The sequence below is a fragment of the Salvelinus namaycush genome, chromosome 15 (genome assembly GCF_016432855.1).
Source record: "Salvelinus namaycush isolate Seneca chromosome 15, SaNama_1.0, whole genome shotgun sequence".
Lineage (NCBI taxonomy): Eukaryota > Metazoa > Chordata > Actinopteri > Salmoniformes > Salmonidae > Salvelinus > Salvelinus namaycush.
The window spans coordinates 16803495-16824669 of NC_052321.1; the positions used below are offsets into that span (position 1 = coordinate 16803495).

Genomic DNA, 21175 nt, shown 5'->3' on the forward strand with positions numbered 1-21175 from the left:
TAACAAGGCTCAGCTGGAGAGCGTGCTGACAGAGAGCAGTGGGAGGTTGAACTGAGGTTAGCAGGGTTAGGATGTGAACATACATGACCACACGGGCTGCAGACTGCTTCGAGAGTGTAGAGTAGAACTCTCCACCACTGAAAATAAGGGGAAGATGCAGAACTGTTTTGACTGTCTCAGTAAGCAGGCACATAATAATAAATGCTACCTTTGACATCTTGATCTTGCTATCACCAGTCAGGAATGACAGGTTGTTGATTTCATTCTGAACCACAAAGTTCTGCTCTTCCCTTTTGAAGTTCTGAGGAAAGAGTAATAACAATGTATGAAGAAGACATTTCTGCTTTGTTTACTTCTCATTCGGAGCGTCCTCTCCATTGTAACTGTTAGTTTGTCCATTGTTTTTAAGGAGAAATCGTACATGTGATTTGCACCAGAGGATGAAGATCTCAGCCACCATTCTGAAGAGTTCATTGGAGTCAGCGTCTGGTTCTTTCAGCCACCTCGACCTGCAGGACAAAGAGGAGAGAAGAGATTGACCCAAAGACTATATCAATATACTATCCTCTGCTTCAAAGCCTTGCTACCAAACTAGTACATTCCTTCATTACAATAGGTCCTATGGTAAAAGTAAAACACACCCACATCATGCCACTGTAAACTACTCCATTACCCAGGGTTCAGCGGGCTCACCTGTTGTTGTCTACATAGCGGATGAGCATCGGGTAGAAGGCGTAGAGGTCTCTGCAGAGCACAGCGAACTCATCCAGGATGAGCAGCTCAGCCTCCTGGGTGTCTCCCTTACTGTCAGCTTTCAGTAGCTCCTCCTCCGTCACCACCTTCACTGTCTTCTTCTTCAGCTTCTCCAGTGTAGGCAGAAAGTGACTCTTCAACAGAACAGCCCTGGCCTTAGTGATGATGGGCTGGGCGTACACTGCACACACAGCAGTCATAGTGACAAACACATAGTTAGTTGTTTTATTAGAAATTAAAAACAAAACAATACAAAAGCTGTCTTGCTAGGAATGCAAAAGACAATCCCTTTTCAGTCTGGTTCATCTGATCAGCACTGTATACAAATACGAGGACAGTTTTGCCCTCAAAAAACAGTTTGTTTCCTAAAGCTCCCATCCACTGTGACAGACTGCTGTACACTCCCACACAGTAATGCAACCCAACTAACCTGCGATCCTCTTCATCCAGGAGGCCTCATCGATGCCCAGGTTGCTGTTTAGGATCTTCAGGATGTTTCCCAGGATGAGACTGAGGTGTTCTGAGGTGACGGTGGTGGAGAAGACACTGCCCCCAACACTGCCCGCGCTGTGCGGAGACGGCTGGTTCTCTGGGCCCTTCTCCCACCAGTAGGACAGGTAGTTACACAGCATGGGCAGCACCACCTCGATGACGTGGGGCATCTCTGTGTAGCGTGCCCCAGACTCAGACATGTCATTGATGTCCTTCATCAGGACGTCTAGACGAGGCATCTCTGGACACATCTCCTCCACCGCGTCTGGCATGCCCAGGACTACACAGAATAAGATGAGCACTATTTTACATGCACAGGTAAAGAACCATTAAATAGTGTATCATGGTGTAACATGTACAACACTATCATGTATAAGTGTGTGTAACTCACTGGCGCGTTCTCTGGCGGTCTTGGTGTTGAACACAGAGCAGGGGTTGTGTTTGTTGAGCAGGGGCTCCAGGAAGGCCACAGGCATGGCCCCTGCCAGGGTGGCCAGACACTCCCCCAGGGCCGGCAGCTGCCTGGAGGGGACAGGGAGAGGGGAGAGACAGACACACAGATCTCAGAAATATAGTATCTGTGATATCAGTCTCCTAGCAATATCTAAATAATACTACCTTTCCACATAGATGTTTTTCCCAGTCCCGAGCGCATAGAGGCTGGTCAGGATACGATAGCAGGACACTTGGACATCATCCACTGAAAAACAGCAGAAAAGGTATGGTGGTTACATTCATATGCACAGCATCAGTGATATGACATGATTATAAAGCATACTCTCGCCACTCCTCATATCTCCTAGATGTGTAGGTGTTATTGTGGTCACTCACAGAGCAGGTCCACTCCAAAGTGGTGCTGGGTGATGTGTTCAAACAGGGCAGTGAGGATGGGCAGTAGTGCCACCGTGGTGTAGTTAATGTTCTGGGACACGCCCTTCATCTGTGAGCGGGAGTGGGTGAACTTCCCCAACTTCAGGTTCTCAAGGGTCTTCTCCAGGTCCTCCGCTGCGTTCTCGAAGAACGTCCTTAACCCCGCCTTCACCAGCTCTGAGCCAGACTTCATCACCGTCCTGTCGGAGGAGAGGGAGGAAGGGGTTAAATGATGGAGTATGTAGTCTGTCATTGCTGCCGTTTGTGCACACAAAAACCAAACAATGTCCCCATGTGGGATAATAAAATGATCGTATTTGATTAGAATAATAATTGCCATATGATAGAAGAGTTCCCAAAGGACAGCATCATTTCCATAGAGGAGATCCAGCTATACTACAGAGAGCTCCCAAGGGATTCTAGTCCTGTCATGTGAATATTTACAGTGTATGATTTATACAGTAAATTATGTAAATATTTAGATTCAAGGTGAGACTGTCAGTGTAGGGACGTGCAGAAATATTACACCCCAAAAACTATTTGATACATTAAGCAGATTAGATTAGTACATTTTTAGTAATGCATTTTGTGACTCTTAAAGCTTTTTGAAGCCGTGATGAATCTCCCAAAGGGAGGGAGTTGAAAGACAAGGCCTATGGGCAAGTACAGTACAGTACAGTGGCTACATCCTCAGCATAAACATCATGTTTAATGCATTGCTATTTTAACCTCATTTGTGAGAACTGCTGCCTCAAACAACACATCGTTTCTAAAGAACACTAGGAGCCCGGAGCTAGCTACAGTACCTGCTGTGTATGCATGATGAGTGTACTTATCTAAATACCAGCGGCAGTTGTTTCTCTTAATGTCAATGATTCCAAAATGACATGAATAACAACAACTGGTGATTATGAACATGGTGGAGAACAACATATGTGTGGGCCTAAGTAATGCAACGTTATATAGGTTAGACATTAGATTAGCCCTCTTTTCCAATGGCATGTACTGTAAAATTGTTACGTGACGGACCTCTTTCAAACCTTTGATTTAATTTCAAACTCTAGGGGTATAGGACTGCAGGACTGAGTTCTACCCACCTGGTGTCCAGTGTGTGGGCCAGGATGTGGAGAACGCTCACCATGGTGGTGGAGTCACTCCCTACAGGAGAACACAGTACAGTCATTAGCATATCACACACTAATAGTCATCCTAATATTCACAGCAACAAAGAGCGATGAGAATCAGCTTCTTACCAAATAGGGAAATCCTGTGTCTGACAAGAGCTGCCAGTTTACAGAACAGGCTGGAAAAGTGAAGGAGAGATAAAGGAAAGAAAGAACGAAATCAGGGAGGTCAAAGGCTAAGAGTAGGAAAAGATGAAAAGATGAAAGGAGTATACGGAGAAGAGTAAGTAAGAAGCATTCACAGACAGTGAGAAAGTGGAACTGCAGAGTCGTGAGATGATATTGTACCGACCTGGTGACCATCTCCTTCTCCTTATTAGAGGCGTAACCGCTGCTGCTCAGGTTCTTACTGGGAGAAGACAGGAAGTAGAGACAGTGGTTCTTGAAGTACTGGTCTATCAGAGGGAGGAGGACCTAAAGAATACATAACATTTAGGAGATGTGTGACAATCTTTGTGTAATCTCATGTACTGTACTTCAAATTTTCATTTGTTTCACACAGATTTACAATATTCTCACTTTGGCGAAAAACTTGATTTCTTGCTCATGAGGCGACTTGTCTGTCTTCCCACTGGTAGCCATGGCCTCTGAAACGACAAGGTCAAAGTTCAATAAAGAGCAGGTCAATAAGGCAGCATTGTCCATAACAGAGAAAAGGTAGAGGAGCATTCAAAGATCAACGATATGAATGTCACCAGGCTCTTACCAAGGTGGGCAATGAACTCCTGGGCTGAGTTCACATACTTCAGCAGCTTCTTGAGGAACTTGTAGGCAAACCTCTTCTCCATGGAGGAAGAGTCCTGCTCCATGTCCTTCAGACCTCTACAACACAGGGAGAAGGGACAGATGAATTCTCATTCTGTCACAACAATACAAATCAATGTTTTTACAAAGACTGAAGTTCACACACTGACCTGGTGATGGCGTAGCCGTTGATCTGCAGGAAGCGGAACAGGTCCTGGGCCTTCTCTTTGTCCCGGGCCTTCTCTTTGGCGGTCAGGGTGTCATAGGGCACCAGCAGAGGGTGAGTTGCCCCACCTGGAACCACAAACAACAACACTGTAACAATCAGAACCAATAAATCTCACATTTACTCTGACTACATTAATCTGGCTCCTCCATCTCACAGGGAGTGAAGATAATTATAGAATCACCTCTAATTCCAAGGTCATTCTTTTTCTTCTTAGCCCAGATGTTGTGATAATTCTCAGCCACAACCTCCACCATGCCCTTGATCCAAAGAGCAAAGAGAACATCTGTTCATTAAATAACATTAACAGCCTAGTCATAAACAAACCAGTTATTTACAGTTACAAAATAACAGCTGTGTGGTTCACTCACCTGGAACTCTATAGACAGAACCACATTGATGGTGTCTATTGGGGTCGGGTTGAAACCGTTAGCCTGCCAAATGCCAATAAGAAAACATTCAGTAATAAAACAAACATTGAACAGATAACAGCAGTCCTGGTATAAACTCTCAGAAAAAAGGGTTCCAAAAGGGTTCTTTGGCTGTCCTCATAGGATAACTATTTTTAGTTCCTGGTAGAACCGTTTTTTGTTCCTGGTAAAAACCCTTTTGGATTCCATGTAGAACCATTTGTGGAAATGGTTTTACATGGAACCCAAAAGGGTTCTATCTAGAACACAAAGGGTTCTACCTGGAACCAAAAAGGGTTCTTCAAATGCATCTCCTATGGGGACTGCCGAAGAACCCTTTTAGGTTCTAGATAGCACCTTTTTTCTAAGAGTGTAAAGTACTAGGAGGAGGAGGTTATTAAACTGAGTACATGAGAAGAGGACTGGGAGATCTTGCGCATCTTCTCACTCTCCCGTAGGGACATGGTCTCTCCATCCTTGGTCCTGTCGATGTTCCAGCCCATAGCCAGCATGCTCTTTAGAGTCTCCCTCACCGGCCACCTGTAGATATCCTTCTCCTGAGGACCACACAGACACAGATACACACCAAGAGTTAGCAAGATATACAATCAGTTAAAAACTAATCATCACATTGTCAACTTAATCATGAGGTCTACCTATTGAGCTCGTACTTTAGTGTAGCAATTCCATATTGTGTAATGTTGTACTACACTGTACCTTCTCTGTCAGACCTTTGTAGGTCCTGAGTAGAGGGTGAGTCTTGGCCTTCTCATCTATACAGTCCCCATACCTCCATCCCAACATCACCTGGAGAAAACAGCCAAGTATGAGCCTACTACAGACCTGATAAATTACCAGCTAGTTTTTCAACCCAAATAAAAACAAATAGGATAGAGAGAGCAACCCTGAAACCAGCCTCCTATTGGTTTATCCAAGAAGGTAGTGGTATGGCTTTATAAAATACAGTGCAAAAGCAGTAGATTCTTCATCTTTATGCCCTGTTATAATGAATTGGTTCCAGGTGTAATTTTGCATCATCTAATACACATTTCCTTGGCAGAGGAGCTCATCGTTGGCCTACCTTCTCTGCTGACCATTTGTCATGGGAATGCTCAGCATATTTGTTGGCAACGTGTTCCAGTTTCTCTGGAAGAGATATGCTGTAAAGAGAGAGTAACCATGACTCACTGCAGGTATGATGCATGCTGGGATAAAGCATATGTAAACACAGTCATGAAGTATATAAAAGCACTGCACATTACATCAAATCAATTATGTGCATAATTTCTACATGGCACCTATAACAAGTTGTTACATATAAAGTCAGAGTGGGATCACTTCATTTAAAATGCCCTTAATTTGAGCAGACAGTCACGCCTTATATGCCATAATCTCTGATGGCCACTCACTTGGCTGTGCTTATGGGTTTAGGGTCGAAGTTGCCCTGAGCGTCCACAGACACAGGCTTCTCCAGGGTGGTGCTGATGGTGGAGTCTATGTAGTCAGGCGGTAAGGCCCCAGATATGGCACTCAGACAGGGCATGGCCATCTTAAAGAGATCTGCATCGTACTTCTGCAATGTGAAACACACTCTGATTGGTGGACTATCAGTGGACTCCACTGAGGTCTGAGTAAGGCTAAACTATCGACTAGAGACTGCAGGAATGGCTAGAGGTTAAGAGATATGCTTAATGCAGAGTCGTCCCAGTTACAGAGAGCAGAGGCTGAGATCGATGATGACTGTTCAAATATTGATGTTCTCAGCCTGGTCTTTCTGTCACCATCTTCACTTTCATGTGCTGGTTCCAGACATTTACCGTACTTCAAAAAGAGCATACAAGATGAACCATAAATCTATGGCCATATTCAACAGCACAGAAAGGCAACGAGGCATTCGTAGAGAGATAATTCAATAGGACACTTAAAGAGGAGCGTCTAGTACCAGATTACTAAAGGTTATGACCTATTGGCCTGAACATGTATCCACATGGTCAGCACTTCCTGATCAAAGCTCAGTGCAGCATTTTTTTTTTGCCTCAACTAGGAGCCTGTTGGAGGCCTGCCATTCTCCTGGGTTTAAGTGCTGTGTTAAAGGAGACCTCATCGTACCCTCTGTGAGAGCGAATCCAAGACGCCCCAGAAGATCTTCTTTGTGAGGAGCAGCTCCTCGTCTGAGGCCATGCCATAGCTGCCCCAGCCTGATGGCAGACAGTAGTACTTCCAGCTCTGCTCGTAGTGGTTGGTCAGGAGCTGTGGAGGACACAACCACAACATCAGACTGAGAGAGAGGATGTATGTACACTCTGCTGTGGGCTACACTGAGGAATAGAAAACAGACACGTAGATAACCACTTTACTGGTGTACTGAGAGACAACAACACACTGGCACCGAGCCAAATATCTCCAATAGGATCTACAGCTGATGATAGGTCATGGGATATTCATTCTCACTAGCTCAGTTTAAGTGGAGGCAGAATCAACAGTGTTCCGTCTTCCACAGGCAATCTCTGCTCCCTGGTGCTCGGCTGTTGTAATAAAAACAAAACAACTGCCAACATCTGCTTAATGCTGGGAACGTCATCATTAATAGCAGTGAGAGGCAGAGAAAGAGACGGTATGTTTGATAAACAGTGTGTGTAACGCCCAACAGGATAGAGAGCTAATATCTTCAAGCAGGCTGCAGAGCACACCCCTGAATCCAGAGCCTGCTGAGATCAGGGAGAGGGCAGCAGAAGGGCAGAGAGAGAGAGAGAGAGAGAGAGAGAGAGAGAGAGAGAGGAGAGAGAGAGAGAGAGAGAGAGAGAGAGAGAGAGAGAGAGAGAGAGAGAGAGAGAGAGGAGAGAGAGAGAGAGAGAGAGAGAGAGAGAGAGAGAGAGAGAGAGAGAGAGAGAGAGAGAGAGAGAGAGAGAGAGAGAGAGAGAGAGAGAGAGAGCGCAAAGGGCAGAGGAAGAGAAAGAGAAAGAGAAAGGGAGAGGGAAGGAAAGGAGACATACCCTGAGAGGCATCTTGCAGTACTCTGTCAGCAAGGGCACGTCAAAGACGAGGCGTCGCAAGAGATGCTGCAGCATGGAGGGACGGAGGTACCTGCAGACAGAGGACCAGACCAGGGAGGGAACAGGAAATCAGAGAGACACCACATCATGACCCAGGATAATACTGTATCTGTTTGCCTTAAGTGTTTCAATGGCCACACAGTGAGCGTATTACTTCCTTGAGGGGTGCTAATGTACATAGTGGAACTCCTTACTTGCAGACGGCCAGCAGACACTCCTCGATAGCGTCTCTCTGGGCCTTGGTGAGAGAGCGGCCCTTGGACAGCCTGTAGATGGTGTGCAGCGTGGAGTCGATGAGCACGGCGTAGTGCTCTGTGCCAGCGAAGTGGGGGGCACAGCGGGTGAGCAGGGGCAGCATGGCAGAGCCGATGTACCTGTTCATGGCCAGAGCTGTCTCTGTGGTGCTGAGTACCTCCTACAGGGGAGGGGTCAAAGGGGAGAGGTCAACACAACACAGTGTCACACAGTAGTTCTCACAACCCAGGCACAACTTCAACTGTTCCACAATCACTATCATTAGGTGTGTCAAAGATAGACTTTCAACTACTCTAAATAGAATCCTAGTGAGGAGCTGAATCTGCACATTTATCCTTAGGAAATAGCTGATGAAGAACTAAAACAGGGAGACAAAGCACTAGGTCATCCCAGGCCAGGGCTAATCATATCTACAGAGTAATACTCTCTAATTAAAGGCCTGGAACGGTGAGCCTAGCATCGTGTTACATCGGAATCAACCAGACTTTAATTTAATAGCTGCTGGATTACGTGGGCGCGTGATCCTTATCGCTTTCCAGTGTGGATCAAAGATCTGTGTGTCTGTACAGGAGCAGGGCAACTGGTGGCCCAGAGGCTAGCTATTCTTAGCCGTTGTCACATTAACACCGGGCTGGGGCTGGGGTGGAGGGTTGCCTCAGAGAGCTCCAAAACAAGCAGAGCCATGGATATTCCAGCCCTTATCAAGGGGCTCACCGCCTGCCTGCTCATGGAATCACCAGGGTCAACCTCCACTAGTACACTCCACTCCACTAAACCGACTCCACTTAGACACTCAGCTTTAAATACACATGTTTTAAACTCCCTCTCACACACACAAGCCTTCAATACACAGCCTCCACTCCACTCATCTCCCACATCATTGAATACCTCAACCCACGTCTGGTAAACAATGAACTAGATGGCAAAACGAACAACTTGATGCCTTAGCCTAATTTGTGGTCTTCCACATCTCCCACTTCTCAGCTGAGGGTGAGCTCACCACTCACCGTGTCCAGAGAAGCAGAGGCTTGCAGGTCGGGCAGGAAGCCCACGTCCAGCAGCTGAAGTAGGAAGCTTTGGTCCTCAATACCATAGACCCGGTCCAGGAACAGCACCATGGGGGCCTTGTGGTCCGGGCAGAAACTGGCTGCCATATCAGGCTCTGTCACAGTTCCGTCTAACAGGAAGAGGAAGAGGAAGAGGAGGAGAAGAGAGAGAGAGAGAGAGAGAGAGAGAGAGAGAGAGAGAGAGAGAGAGAGAGAGAGAGAGAGAGAGAGAGAGAGAGAGAGAGAAAATAACATAAAAGGGAACGATAGACAAAGAAAGAAAAAATAATGAGATACACAGAGGAAAACAAAATAAGAAGAGGTGGTGGGTCTCTGTGTAAATAGGACTTGTGTAAATATGTTTTTCTTGCAGTATTCAAACAGGGAGACCTACCCATACATTATAGCAAGCCTCATCTGATTAAGAAAGGCATGCGAGTCCAGATAACTCATGTGTATTCATTAGCAGCAGTGCAGCTTGTGAGAGGGTTTCTGGGGAGGGAGGCACGGCTGAGTTATTCAGTTGTTGGCCGGCCGACAGCGCTCGTTGTGTGGCAGCACTAGCTAGCAGCGTTTTAAGATCCGAGCGATGCTATGCTTGTGCAGAGCAATCAATAGAGAAAAGCACCCGGCAACAGAAATGAGAGGGAGACGAGGAGAGGAGAGCCGTGGGAGGTAGAAAGCCTTGGTTGATTAAAAACACATGAATTGTGAGCTGGGATCAAAAGCACGGCACCACCATTTAAACGATTGAGTTTCATACTTCATCATTTCTACCTCAACCAATTCATTATTTAGATCACTTTTTGTTGTTTCTAGACTTCAGAGAGTAAAGTGTGCATTTTATTAGATCACCTTGTGTAAATATGGCTGAGTGATTTGGGATTTTATTGCGTATTGTGTGTTGCTATTGTGTGCTGTTGTGTGTGCTGTTGTGCGTTATAAGAGCTGAAGTGGGAACTGGGCAGTCCTCTACCTTTGTGGACGACAGGCATTTTGAGGGGTATGCTGATGATGCCCACCAGGTCTTCAGTGGGCACTAGGGAGCGCAGGATGGCACGGATACGCAGGGCCTCCCCTTTACCCTTGTTGATCAACTGAAGGAGGAGGAGGAAGGAGAGAAGGTCATTAGTCCTATTGAAATCTCACTGGTGGAAAACAGACATTCATTCAATCTTTACTTATCCAGATGAGTCAGAGAGAACAGATGCTGAGATGTCTCGTATGCAAATAAACCTCTCAGAGTAGGTCAGAGTACAGGTGATCTGTGATAGGAGTGGGACCATCAGCTAAACTCACGTGCATCTCTGGGGCACAGCGTCCCAGTAGGTCGATGAGGGCAGAGTAGAAGGACATGATGGCATTGCCCATATGCACCACCTCTTCCTCCTCATCGTCCTCAGCAGACCTGCCCATAACAAAACCAATGAGAAGGTCTTCTGGGCCTTACCTTGCCATCTTCACTAACTCACCATGATCTTACAGTGTTTACTTTGCTATGTACTATTAGTTCTATGCCGTTAGTTCTTGCTTTATAGCTATGGCAGGTACAGTATGTAGCTTACGCGTCAGAGCTGACCCCCTGGGCGGAGGAGGGCAAGTCCACAGCAGGGTTATCTGAGATTTTGATGGCCTCCTTCATGGCTGCCAGCAGCCCGTTACCCCCCTCTCCTCTCAGAGCCGGGCCAAAACACTCTGGACGCCTGATCAGTAGCTTCACCACCACACTGGAGTTCTCCTCCACACTCTCACCTGGAACACACACATGCATTTGTTACACACAAACATACACGCACGCGCACACGCACGCGCACACACACACACACACACACACACACACACACACACACACACACACACACACACACACACACACCCCACCAGGTTAACAAAACATATATTTCAGTAATACACCACATTAGCACATTGACATCAACACAGATATCGACACAAGATGCACATAAAATGCATTGGCAGTGGAAAAACACACAAATATAGCACACAGTACACACACACACACACATCAACAACTGATATGAACAAAATACTCCCTTGGGCTCCCAAACACCTCGGAGGTGAACAGCACCAGACATAAAGCTCATCTAGTGAGTGCTTGACAATGTATCGCCACTGTTTTTGGTCCATCACAGTCAGGAAGCAAATGAATGGCTGCCCTGCTCTTTCATCCAGGAGCAGTTTCCAATATTCACTCTCTTTAGTGAGATCCTGTTCCTCCACTGAGCTCTACTGACCTTGAGGCTGTGGCTCCTATCAGCTAACCCCCTCAGGCAGTCTAGCCTGCCCAGCAGGATCCACACAGACAGGCCCTCTCTAAACCTACCCCTGGTATGGAAGGCATAGTACAGTACATTACCAAGCCGCATCCTCCACTTTACCCTACAGAGACCAAGGTTCAGTACAGGAGCTGCTGACAGTCATTACAGTACAGTGCCCCACCTACCATTGACAAATACAGCGAAGCGCAGGAAGGAGAGGTAGCGTTCACCCTCAATGGGGTTCCAGCCGATGTCAGGGTAACCTTTGTCCAGCAGCATGGGACAGCTCTGGAGCCCACAGCCTGCTAGGTACGTCACCACCTGCGACACACAACCAGGACACAACCATGACAAAACAAAGACAAGCTTAGCAACAGCCACATGGACTGAGGATATTCTGAAACACATAGACACAAAACCCCAATTCTAATGCACACACAGCAACACACACACACATCCAATAGAGACAGTATCCCCTACCTTGTCCAGGTCGGGCTCTTCCAGGGCCAAGGCCAGGCCGTTGTTGTCCATCACAGAGGAGGCAGCCACGTCTAGAGGAGTGGAGCCTCTCATCGCTGGGGATGCTACGGGGAGAAAACATACATAGGATCCAATTTAAGTTATTCGTTTTTCACAAGTATTTACAACAATTCTGGTGTTCAGAGAATGATTCTCCATTCCACTAAGTCAGAGGTACTTCTCATTGAGATGGGAAGTTGTGGGAGTAACCTAAAGCCAACAGCAGGGGGCAGCATTACACTCTCATGACGAACCAGGACCAGACTGATTGGACTGTCAGACTGTTCATCTGTCAACAGCTGAGTGATACTGATCTAAACCAAAATTTCCAGCTCATATTGGCAGTAATTACTTATACCTTCTATTGTTTCACTGAGTTTATTTAAGCTCATTAAAGCAGCAGTATATTTCACTATCTTTGTTTTCATAAACAGAAACATTCAAAGATGTGCAAATTATTGGTTCAGGCTAAAATCACACTCAAATACTTTGTACAATATACTGTAGGTGCAAGACTGTATAATGTACATGGGTCGAGAAGACTACTGTAAGTGACTACGTTGTCCCTCACCTTTGGACTATTCTCTGTGTGTGTGTGTGTGTGTGTGTGTGTGTGTGTGTGTGTGTGTGTGTGTGTGTGTGTGTGTGTGTGTGAGAGAGTTAACCCAGGAAATAACCGCTCCCTCTTTCTCCCTGCCACAGCACGGTGTTCAAAGAGTGACTGTGGCACAACCTCTCCAGACAGAATGTATGATGACTCACCCTCTCCCCTGATGAATTCACGACCAACTGACCAACCAACCAACCAGCCACACACACACACACACACACACACACACACACACACACACACACACACACACACACACACACACACACACACACACACACACACACACACACACCTAATCTCAGGTGTGTGTCTAATGTATGCAGACTCACAACTCAAGGACCTAACGTGAGGCCCAATGAGATTATTGTCCATAACAATGAGAACAGCGTCAGAGATGCCGCCACACCCAGTGTAACTACTGTATAAGCAAGTTGTTCCAAAAGGAAGTAAGAGATGCTGGATATAGAATGTGCTTTTCCTATGTCAGAGACTCTCCATCAACTCAGGGGTGTAGGGTACTGAGAATGTGATTTCCATCAACCCCCAGCAAGTGTATCCCCCACCCCTAGCTCTACCAAGAGCAGTGTACCCCAGCCCCAGCTCTACCAGGAGCAGTGTACCCCACCCCCAGCTCTACCAGGAGCAGTGTACCCCAGCCCCAGTTCTACCAGGAGCAGTGTACCCCAGGCCCAGCTCTACCAGGAGCAGTGTACCCCAGCCCCAGCTCTACCAGGAGTAGTGTACCCCAGCCCCAGTTCTACCAGGAGCAGTGTACCCCAGCCCCAGTTCTACCAGGAGCAGTGTACCCCAGCCCCAGCTCTACCAGGAGCAGTGTACCCCCCGGCCCAGCTCTACCAGGAGCAGTGTACCCCAGGCCCAGCTCTGCCAGGAGCAGTGTACCCCAGGCCCAGTTATACCAGGAGCAGTGTACCCCCAGGCCCAGTTCTACCAGGAGCAGTGTACCCCCAGGCCCAGTTCTACCAGGAGCAGTGTACCCCCAGGCCCAGTTCTACCAGGAGCAGTGTACCCCCAAGCCCATCTCTACCAGGAGCAGTGTACCCCCAGGCCCAGTTCTACCAGGAGCAGTGTACCCCCAGGCCCAGTTCTACCAGGAGCAGTATACCCCCAGGCCCAGTTCTACCAGGAGCAGTGTACCCCCAGGCCCAGTTCTACCAGGAGCAGTGTACCCCCAGGCCCAGTTCTACCAGGAGCAGTGTACCCCCAGGCCCAGTTCTACCAGGAGCAGTGTACCCCCAGGCCCAGTTCTACCAGGAGCAGTGTACCCCCAGGCCCAGTTCTACCAGGAGCAGTGTACCCCCAGGCCCAGTTCTACCAGGAGCAGTGTACCCAAGGCCCAGCTCTACCAGGAGCAGTGTACCCCCAGGCCCAGCTCTACCCGGAGCAGTGTAGCCCAGGCCCAGCTCTACCAGGAGCAGTGTACCCCAGGCCCAGCTCTACCAGGAGCAGTGTACCCCCAGGCCCAGCTCTACCAGGAGCAGTGTAGCCCAGGCCCAGCTCTACCAGGAGCAGTGTACCTACCAAGGCCTACGCTGCTGTTCTCCAGAAGGTAGCTGAGGTGGTCAAACATGGCCTTTTGGTTCTGACGACTGATCCTGCAGAAGTAACACAGGAAGCGACAGCAGCTGGCCACCATCTTGGGGAACGCTATCTCCTGAGAGGAAAACACAGAGACTAGGGTTAATGAGGCACAACCTGTCCAATTCTCACTATAAAACTGAGACTCAGCTGACATTCTGACAGCTATGCATATTATTAGTAGATAAAACTTGAAACTACTAGTAGTTAAACTGTTGAAACTAGAAGACCTAAAATATAAATACAAGCTTAACCCATGTGATCATCAAAAAGAGACAAACAGGCAGGCAGACAGACAAGAGGGTACAGTTACAGTATGCCTTTATTCTGGGCTTGTGTTGGGTCTAATGACTATTTGGCTTCCTCAAGGCATGTTGCTATAAATCCCCTTCACTAACGAATGTCTAAAAAGGCCTGCCATGCCATTCCATGCCGACCCCCCTCTGTCCTTCCTCCATCCCCAGGCCGGGCTCTATACCCCAGTGTCATGGTAGAGAGCCGTCAGCCTGGGAGAATAACCACCTGCTGTGGTCTATTTATTACTGCCCTCCCCTCCTTTCCCAAACACACACTCAGCCTCCCTTCTACATGCAGTACAGCCTCCCTTGCCTTGGTTTGTAGCACATACACATTGGAGCTCTGGAAAACCTGTTTTTCAAATACTGTATACAACCAATATTTATTCTCAAGTTTGTTTATTAAAGTTAAAGTTGAATCTATCATCAACAACTGTCATGGATGCTGTGATACACCAGAGTCTCCTCTATCATCCGTAGCAGTACTGAACTGTACCTGGGACTTGCCTCCTCCCAGCACGTTGACCATCACCTCCATTACCGTCTCATGCATGCCTAGAACACGCATCAGGTTGGGGTGCTGGTAGAATATCTTGTTGTTCATGATGTCACTGGATGGAAATAAAAAACACAGAATACTCAGAACAGGTCAAATAATACTTGGAACAGTGATTGAGATCATAATTGTATCTGAAATTAACTAAAGCATTGGTACTTTAAAGCTCCCTGGTTATCAGACTATATATGTTCGTGCAGTAGACTGTGTCACTGACATGTAACCTACCCCAGACCGTCGATCATGAGTTTCTCCTCCTCCTTGCCCATGCGTACGGACAGCAGTGATCTGATCTGACCCAGAGAGGCCAGCAGGTTGATGGTGTCCTGTATAGAGGCAGCACTGATAGTGTAGCTCTTCCTCATGGCCCGGAGCAGCTCTCCAATGCTGTCGTACTGTCTCCTCAGCAGGCTGAACATCACTCTGACCAGCTCGGGGTCCTGGACGTGGCACTCCTGAGCCCAGCTCACCATGGTCTGGGAGATCAACTCCTTCAGGTTGGCTAGAGAACAGGGAACAGACAGCAAAACCTAGTCATCTCCTACTCTTTACATGGTTAGGATATGTACTGCACCACCACATTTTTTGTAACTTTTGTCATATAGTGGTATAGTAAGAAGTCCTGACATAATAGTGGTAAAAACAATAGCAGTCTATGGTAGTACAGTAGATGGAACTAGTGTGTGGGAAGTGAGCCTTTTCAAAGAGGTTTGTAGGCAATGTTTCCTCTAAGTGCAGTAGCCCGAGACTGCCTCCCCGGGACTGCCTCCCCGAGACTTCCTCCTCCAGACTGCCTTCCCGGGACTGCCTCCCCGAGACTGCCTCCCCGAGACTGCCTCCCCGAGACTGCCTCCCCGAGACTGCCTCCCCGAGACTGCCTCCCCGAGACTGCCTCCCCGAAACTGCCTCCCCGAGACTGCCTCCCCGAGACTGCCTCCCCGAGACTGCCTCCCCGAAACTGCCTCCCCGAAACTGCCTCCCCGAGACTGCCTCCCCGAGACTGCCTCCCCGAAACTGCCTCCCCGAGACTGCCTCCCCGAAACTGCCTCCCCGGGACTGCCTCCCCGAGACTGCCTCCCCGAGACTGCCTCCCCGAAACTGCCTCCCCGAAACTGCCTCCCCGAAACTGCCTCCCCCAGACTGCCTCCCCCAGACTGCCTCCCCGAGACTGCCTCCCCGAGACCTCCTCCCCGAGACCTCCTCCCCGGGACCTCCTCCCCGAGACCTCCTCCCCGAGACCTCCTCCCCGGGACCTCCTCCCCGAGACCTCCTCCCCGGGACCTCCTCCCCGAGACCTCCTCCCCGAGACCTCCTCCCCGAGACCTCCTCCCCGGGACCTCCTTCCCGAGACCTCCTCCCCGAGACCTCCTCCCCGGGACCTCCTCCCCGGGACCTCCTCCCCGGGACCTCCTCCCCGAGACCTCCTCCCCGAGACCTCCTCCCCGGGACCTCCTCCCCGAGACCTCCTCCCCGAGACCTCCTCCCCGGGACTGCCGCACAGAAATATGCAATAAATTGGCATGGCAATTCAAGCAAAGCCAATATGCGGTGATAATGTATTAGCCTACATGGACACTGTTAAAACTGTAACTTAAAGCGTGTACAGCCTCAGAGTTCACAGTAAACGTGCGCTGGAAGTTGCACAGAAGATCTGAAATTTCCTCAGTGCTGAATTAATTTTTAGGGAACATTGCTTGTAGGTATACATATTGATGGCAAAGTGCCTGGGTGTCATTATGTTCACAGAACAGAACAGAGAATGACCCTCTCTAGACGTCTTTGAAAAGTGAGTGAGAGACAGAGCAGGGTTCTTCAGACCCTTCAGTAGCAGCCCTGGTCACAAAGCCCCATCACTGCTGTTAAAGAGACTTGACTAGCTGATCCTACTTGTCACCATGCAAGAGTGATGAAAGGGAAGTCATTGAAAGACTCAATTCAGAACATGATAAGACCTGGAATTAGAAGCAGCTGTCTCTCTCACTTTCTTCTTGCCTTCACAAGGCTCCAGTCTGCTAAAAGCAGAACTCTGTCTGTGTATCACACAGAGCAACAAGTCTCTTCTCAAAAGAAGAGGTAATGAATAATGTGAGCAATGTTAATGTCATTGTTTTCCGTGATTTGTCAAGAAAACACTTTTGCTAGTTCATTCATGAAAAGGCAATAGTACATTCTCGGCGGAGCGGAATCGAAGCTCTATTATGTAAAAATGTGACTCACTGGGAGAGTAAGAGGTATTAATAGTACTGTACCATATCATGCTGCCTCTCCCGGTCAACTGAGTCATTGTTTAGACAGCTCATATGAAGGGAACCCTTAAGGCTTCATTAAAATCAGATCAATAGGCCTGTGGCGGTGGATGGCAGTTTGTAGCGGTGTTGTGTGATATGTGTGTGTATGTGTGTGTGTCTTCCAAGCTTAGGTAGCCTCGCCACAGGGAAAACAGTAACCAATTCAGAGCAGTGGGGAAGGGACAATTTGCATGCAATCAATAATAGTTGTTTTAAAGCAGAGCAATCAGGAGGCTGTGTTTTTAGGTCTCTGTTTCTGCTGGTTGGTTGATTGGCTTGGCTTGTCCTCAACAGAGTAAAACTCTCAACACTGGGCTGTCAATCATCACTACAGCTCACACCACAGCTCTCAACACAGCTCTCAACATAGCTCACACCACAGCTCTCACCACAGCTTTATGTGCCCCCATTGACCAGGAACACACCAATTAGAGGGGCTTGCATTGCTGAGGTGCTACAGTACCTGAGGGAGAGAAACAGAAGGACAGGAAGGGAAGGATTCTGCTATAGTGAAACAGTGTTGTGACAGTGGTCTGTCCTGAAGGACAGGAAGGGAAGGATTCTGCTATAGTGAAACAGTGTTGTGACAGTGGTCTGTCCTGAAGGACAGGGAGGGAAGGATTCTGCTATAGTGAAACAGTGTTGTGACAGTGGTCTGTCCTGAAGGACAGGAAGGGAAGGATTCTGCTATAGTGAAACAGTGTTGTGACAGTGGTCTGTCCTGAAGGACAGGAAGGGAAGGATTCTGCTATAGTGAAACAGTGTTGTGACAGTGGTCTGTCCTGAAGGACAGGGAGGGAAGGATTCTGCTATAGTGAAACAGTGTTATGACAGTGGTCTGTCCTGAAGGACAGGGAGGGAAGGATTCTGCTATAGTGAAACAGTGTTGTGACAGTGGTCTGTCCTGAAGGACAGGGAGGGAAGGATTCTGCTATAGTGAAACAGTGTTGTGACAGTGGTCTGTCCTGAAGGACAGGAAGGGAAGGATTCTGCTATAGTGAAACAGTGTTGTGACAGTGGTCTGTCCTGAAGGACAGGAAGGGAAGGATTCTGCTATAGTGAAACAGTGTTGTGACAGTGGTCTGTCCTGAAGGACAGGGAGGGAAGGATTCTGCTATAGTGAAACAGTGTTGTGACAGTGGTCTGTCCTGAAGGACAGGGAGGGAAGGATTCTGCTATAGTGAAACAGTGTTGTGACAGTGGTCTGTCCTGAAGGACAGGGAGGGAAGGATTCTGCTATAGTGAAACAGTGTTGTGACAGTGGTCTGTCCTGAAGGACAGGAAGGGAAGGATTCTGCTATAGTGAAACAGTGTTGTGACAGTGGTCTGTCCTGAAGGACAGGAAGGGAAGGATTCTGCTATAGTGAAACAGTGTTGTGACAGTGGTCTGTCCTGAAGGACAGGAAGGGAAGGATTCTGCTATAGTGAAACAGTGTTGTGACAGTGGTCTGTCCTGAAGGACAGGGAGGGAAGGATTCTGCTATAGTGAAACAGTGTTGTGACAGTGGTCTGTCCTGAAGGACAGGAAGGGAAGGATTCTGCTATAGTGAAACAGTGTTGTGACAGTGGTCTGTCCTGAAGGACAGGGAGGGAAGGATTCTGCTATAGTGAAACAGTGTTGTGACAGTGGTCTGTCCTGAAGGACAGGAAGGGAAGGATTCTGCTATAGTGAAACAGTGTTGTGACAGTGGTCTGTCCTGAAGGACAGGAAGGGAAGGATTCTGCTATAGTGAAACAGTGTTGTGACAGTGGTCTGTCCTGAAGGACAGGGAGGGAAGGATTCTGCTATAGTGAAACAGTGTTGTGACAGTGGTCTGTCCTGAAGGACAGGGAGGGAGGGATTCTGCTATAGTGAAACAGTGTTGTGACAGTGGTCTGTCCTGAAGGACAGGGAGGGAAGGATTCTGCTATAGTGAAACAGTGTTGTGACAGTGGTCTGTCCTGAAGGACAGGGAGGGAAGGATTCTGCTATAGTGAAACAGTGTTGTGACAGTGGTCTGTCCTGAAGGACAGGGAGGGAAGGATTCTGCTATAGTGAAACAGTGTTGTGACAGTGGTCTGTCCTGAAGGACAGGAAGGGAAGGATTCTGCTATAGTGAAACAGTGTTGTGACAGTGGTCTGTCCTGAAGGATAGGGAGGGAAGGATTCTGCTATAGTGAAACAGTGTTGTGACAGTGGTCTGTCCTGAAGGATAGGGAGGGAAGGATTCTGCTATAGTGAAACAGTGTTGTGACAGTGGTCTGTCCTGAAGGACAGGGAGGGAAGGATTCTGCTATAGTGAAACAGTGTTGTGACAGTGGTCTGTCCTGAAGGACAGGGAGGGAAGGATTCTGCTATAGTGAAACAGTGTTGTGACAGTGGTCTGTCCTGAAGGACAGGAAGGGAAGGATTCTGCTATAGTGAAACAGTGTTGTGGCAGTGGTCTGTCCTGAAGGACAGGAAGGGAAGGATTCTGCTATAGTGAAACAGTGTTGTGACAGTGGTCTGTCCTGAAGGACAGGGAGGGAAGGATTCTGCTATATTGAAACAGTGTTGTGACAGTGGTCTGTCCTGAAGGACAGGGAGGGAAGGATTCTGCTATAGTGAAACAGTGTTGTGACAGTGGTCTGTCCTGAAGGACAGGGAGGGAAGGATTCTGCTATAGTGAAACAGTGTTGTGACAGTGGTCTGTCCTGAAGGACAGGGAGGGAAGGATTCTGCTATAGTGAAACAGTGTTGTGACAGTGGTCTGTCCTGAAGGACAGGAAGGGAAGGATTCTGCTATAGTGAAACAGTGTTGTGACAGTGGTCTGTCCTGAAGGACAGGAAGGGAAGGATTCTGCTATAGTGAAACAGTGTTGTGACAGTGGTCTGTCCTGAAGGACAGGAAGGGAAGGATTCTGCTATAGTGAAACAGTGTTGTGACAGTGGTCTGTCCTGAAGGACAGGAAGGGAAGGATTCTGCTATAGTGAAACAGTGTTGTGACAGTGGTCTGTCCTGAAGGACAGGAAGGGAAGGATTCTGCTATAGTGAAACAGTGTTGTCACAGTGGTCTGTCCTGAAGGACAGGAAGGGAAGGATTCTGCTATAGTGAAACAGTGTTGTGACAGTGGTCTGTCCTGAAGGACAGGAAGGGAAGGATTCTGCTATAGTGAAACAGTGTTGTGACAGTGGTCTGTCCTGAAGGACAGGGAGGGAAGGATTCTGCTATAGTGAAACAGTGTTGTGACAGTGGTCTGTCCTGAAGGACAGGAAGGGAAGGATTCTGCTATAGTGAAACAGTGTTGTGACAGTGGTCTGTCCTGAAGGACAGGGAGGGAAGGATTCTGCTATAGTGAAACAGTGTTGTGACAGTGGTCTGTCCTGAAGGACAGGAAGGGAAGGATTCTGCTATAGTGAAACAGTGTTGTGACAGTGGTCTGTCCTGAAGGACAGGGAGGGAGGGATTCTGCTATAGTGAAACAGTGTTGTGACAGTGGTCTGTCCTGAAGGACAGGGAGGGAAGGATTCTGCTATAGTGAAACAGTGTTGTGACAGTGGTCTGTCCTGAAGGACAGGAAGGGAAGGATTCTGCTATAGTGAAACAGTGTTGTGACAGTGGTCTGTCCTGAAGGACAGGGAGGGAAGGATTCTGCTATAGTGAAACAGTGTTGTGACAGTGGTCTGTCCTGAAGGACAGGAAGGGAAGGATTCTGCTATAGTGAAACAGTGTTGTGACAGTGGTCTGTCCTGAAGGACAGGAAGGGAAGGATTCTGCTATAGTGAAACAGTGTTGTGACAGTGGTCTGTCCTGAAGGACAGGGAGGGAAGGATTCTGCTATAGTGAAACAGTGTTGTGACAGTGGTCTGTCCTGAAGGACAGGGAGGGAGGGATTCTGCTATAGTGAAACAGTGTTGTGACAGTGGTCTGTCCTGAAGGACAGGGAGGGAAGGATTCTGCTATAGTGAAACAGTGTTGTGACAGTGGTCTGTCCTGAAGGACAGGGAGGGAAGGATTCTGCTATAGTGAAACAGTGT

At 48.1% G+C, this 21175-nt stretch overlaps 1 protein-coding gene across 1 annotated transcript in view; it reads right to left on the bottom strand.

Moving 5' to 3' along the window:
- Positions 1–21175, bottom strand: part of LOC120059971 (ryanodine receptor 3-like) — a 153962-nt gene that overhangs the window by 24655 nt on the left and 108132 nt on the right. Inside the window, exons 39-69 of the mRNA XM_039009049.1 lie at positions 15118–15391; positions 14830–14944; positions 13981–14113; positions 11790–11884; positions 11495–11630; positions 10599–10785; positions 10333–10441; positions 10010–10130; positions 8995–9164; positions 7927–8147; positions 7673–7763; positions 6789–6929; positions 6089–6252; positions 5761–5839; positions 5397–5486; positions 5090–5236; positions 4641–4703; positions 4454–4529; positions 4214–4337; positions 4006–4121; positions 3819–3886; positions 3592–3713; positions 3369–3418; positions 3213–3273; positions 2077–2315; positions 1864–1945; positions 1637–1767; positions 1184–1525; positions 694–934; positions 422–509; positions 209–301 (exon numbers count right to left, since the gene is read on the bottom strand). Of these exons, the coding sequence (XP_038864977.1) occupies positions 209–301; positions 422–509; positions 694–934; positions 1184–1525; positions 1637–1767; positions 1864–1945; positions 2077–2315; positions 3213–3273; positions 3369–3418; positions 3592–3713; positions 3819–3886; positions 4006–4121; positions 4214–4337; positions 4454–4529; positions 4641–4703; positions 5090–5236; positions 5397–5486; positions 5761–5839; positions 6089–6252; positions 6789–6929; positions 7673–7763; positions 7927–8147; positions 8995–9164; positions 10010–10130; positions 10333–10441; positions 10599–10785; positions 11495–11630; positions 11790–11884; positions 13981–14113; positions 14830–14944; positions 15118–15391 (4169 nt within the window). The remainder of the gene's footprint in view (positions 1–208; positions 302–421; positions 510–693; positions 935–1183; positions 1526–1636; positions 1768–1863; positions 1946–2076; positions 2316–3212; positions 3274–3368; positions 3419–3591; positions 3714–3818; positions 3887–4005; positions 4122–4213; positions 4338–4453; positions 4530–4640; positions 4704–5089; positions 5237–5396; positions 5487–5760; positions 5840–6088; positions 6253–6788; positions 6930–7672; positions 7764–7926; positions 8148–8994; positions 9165–10009; positions 10131–10332; positions 10442–10598; positions 10786–11494; positions 11631–11789; positions 11885–13980; positions 14114–14829; positions 14945–15117; positions 15392–21175) is intronic.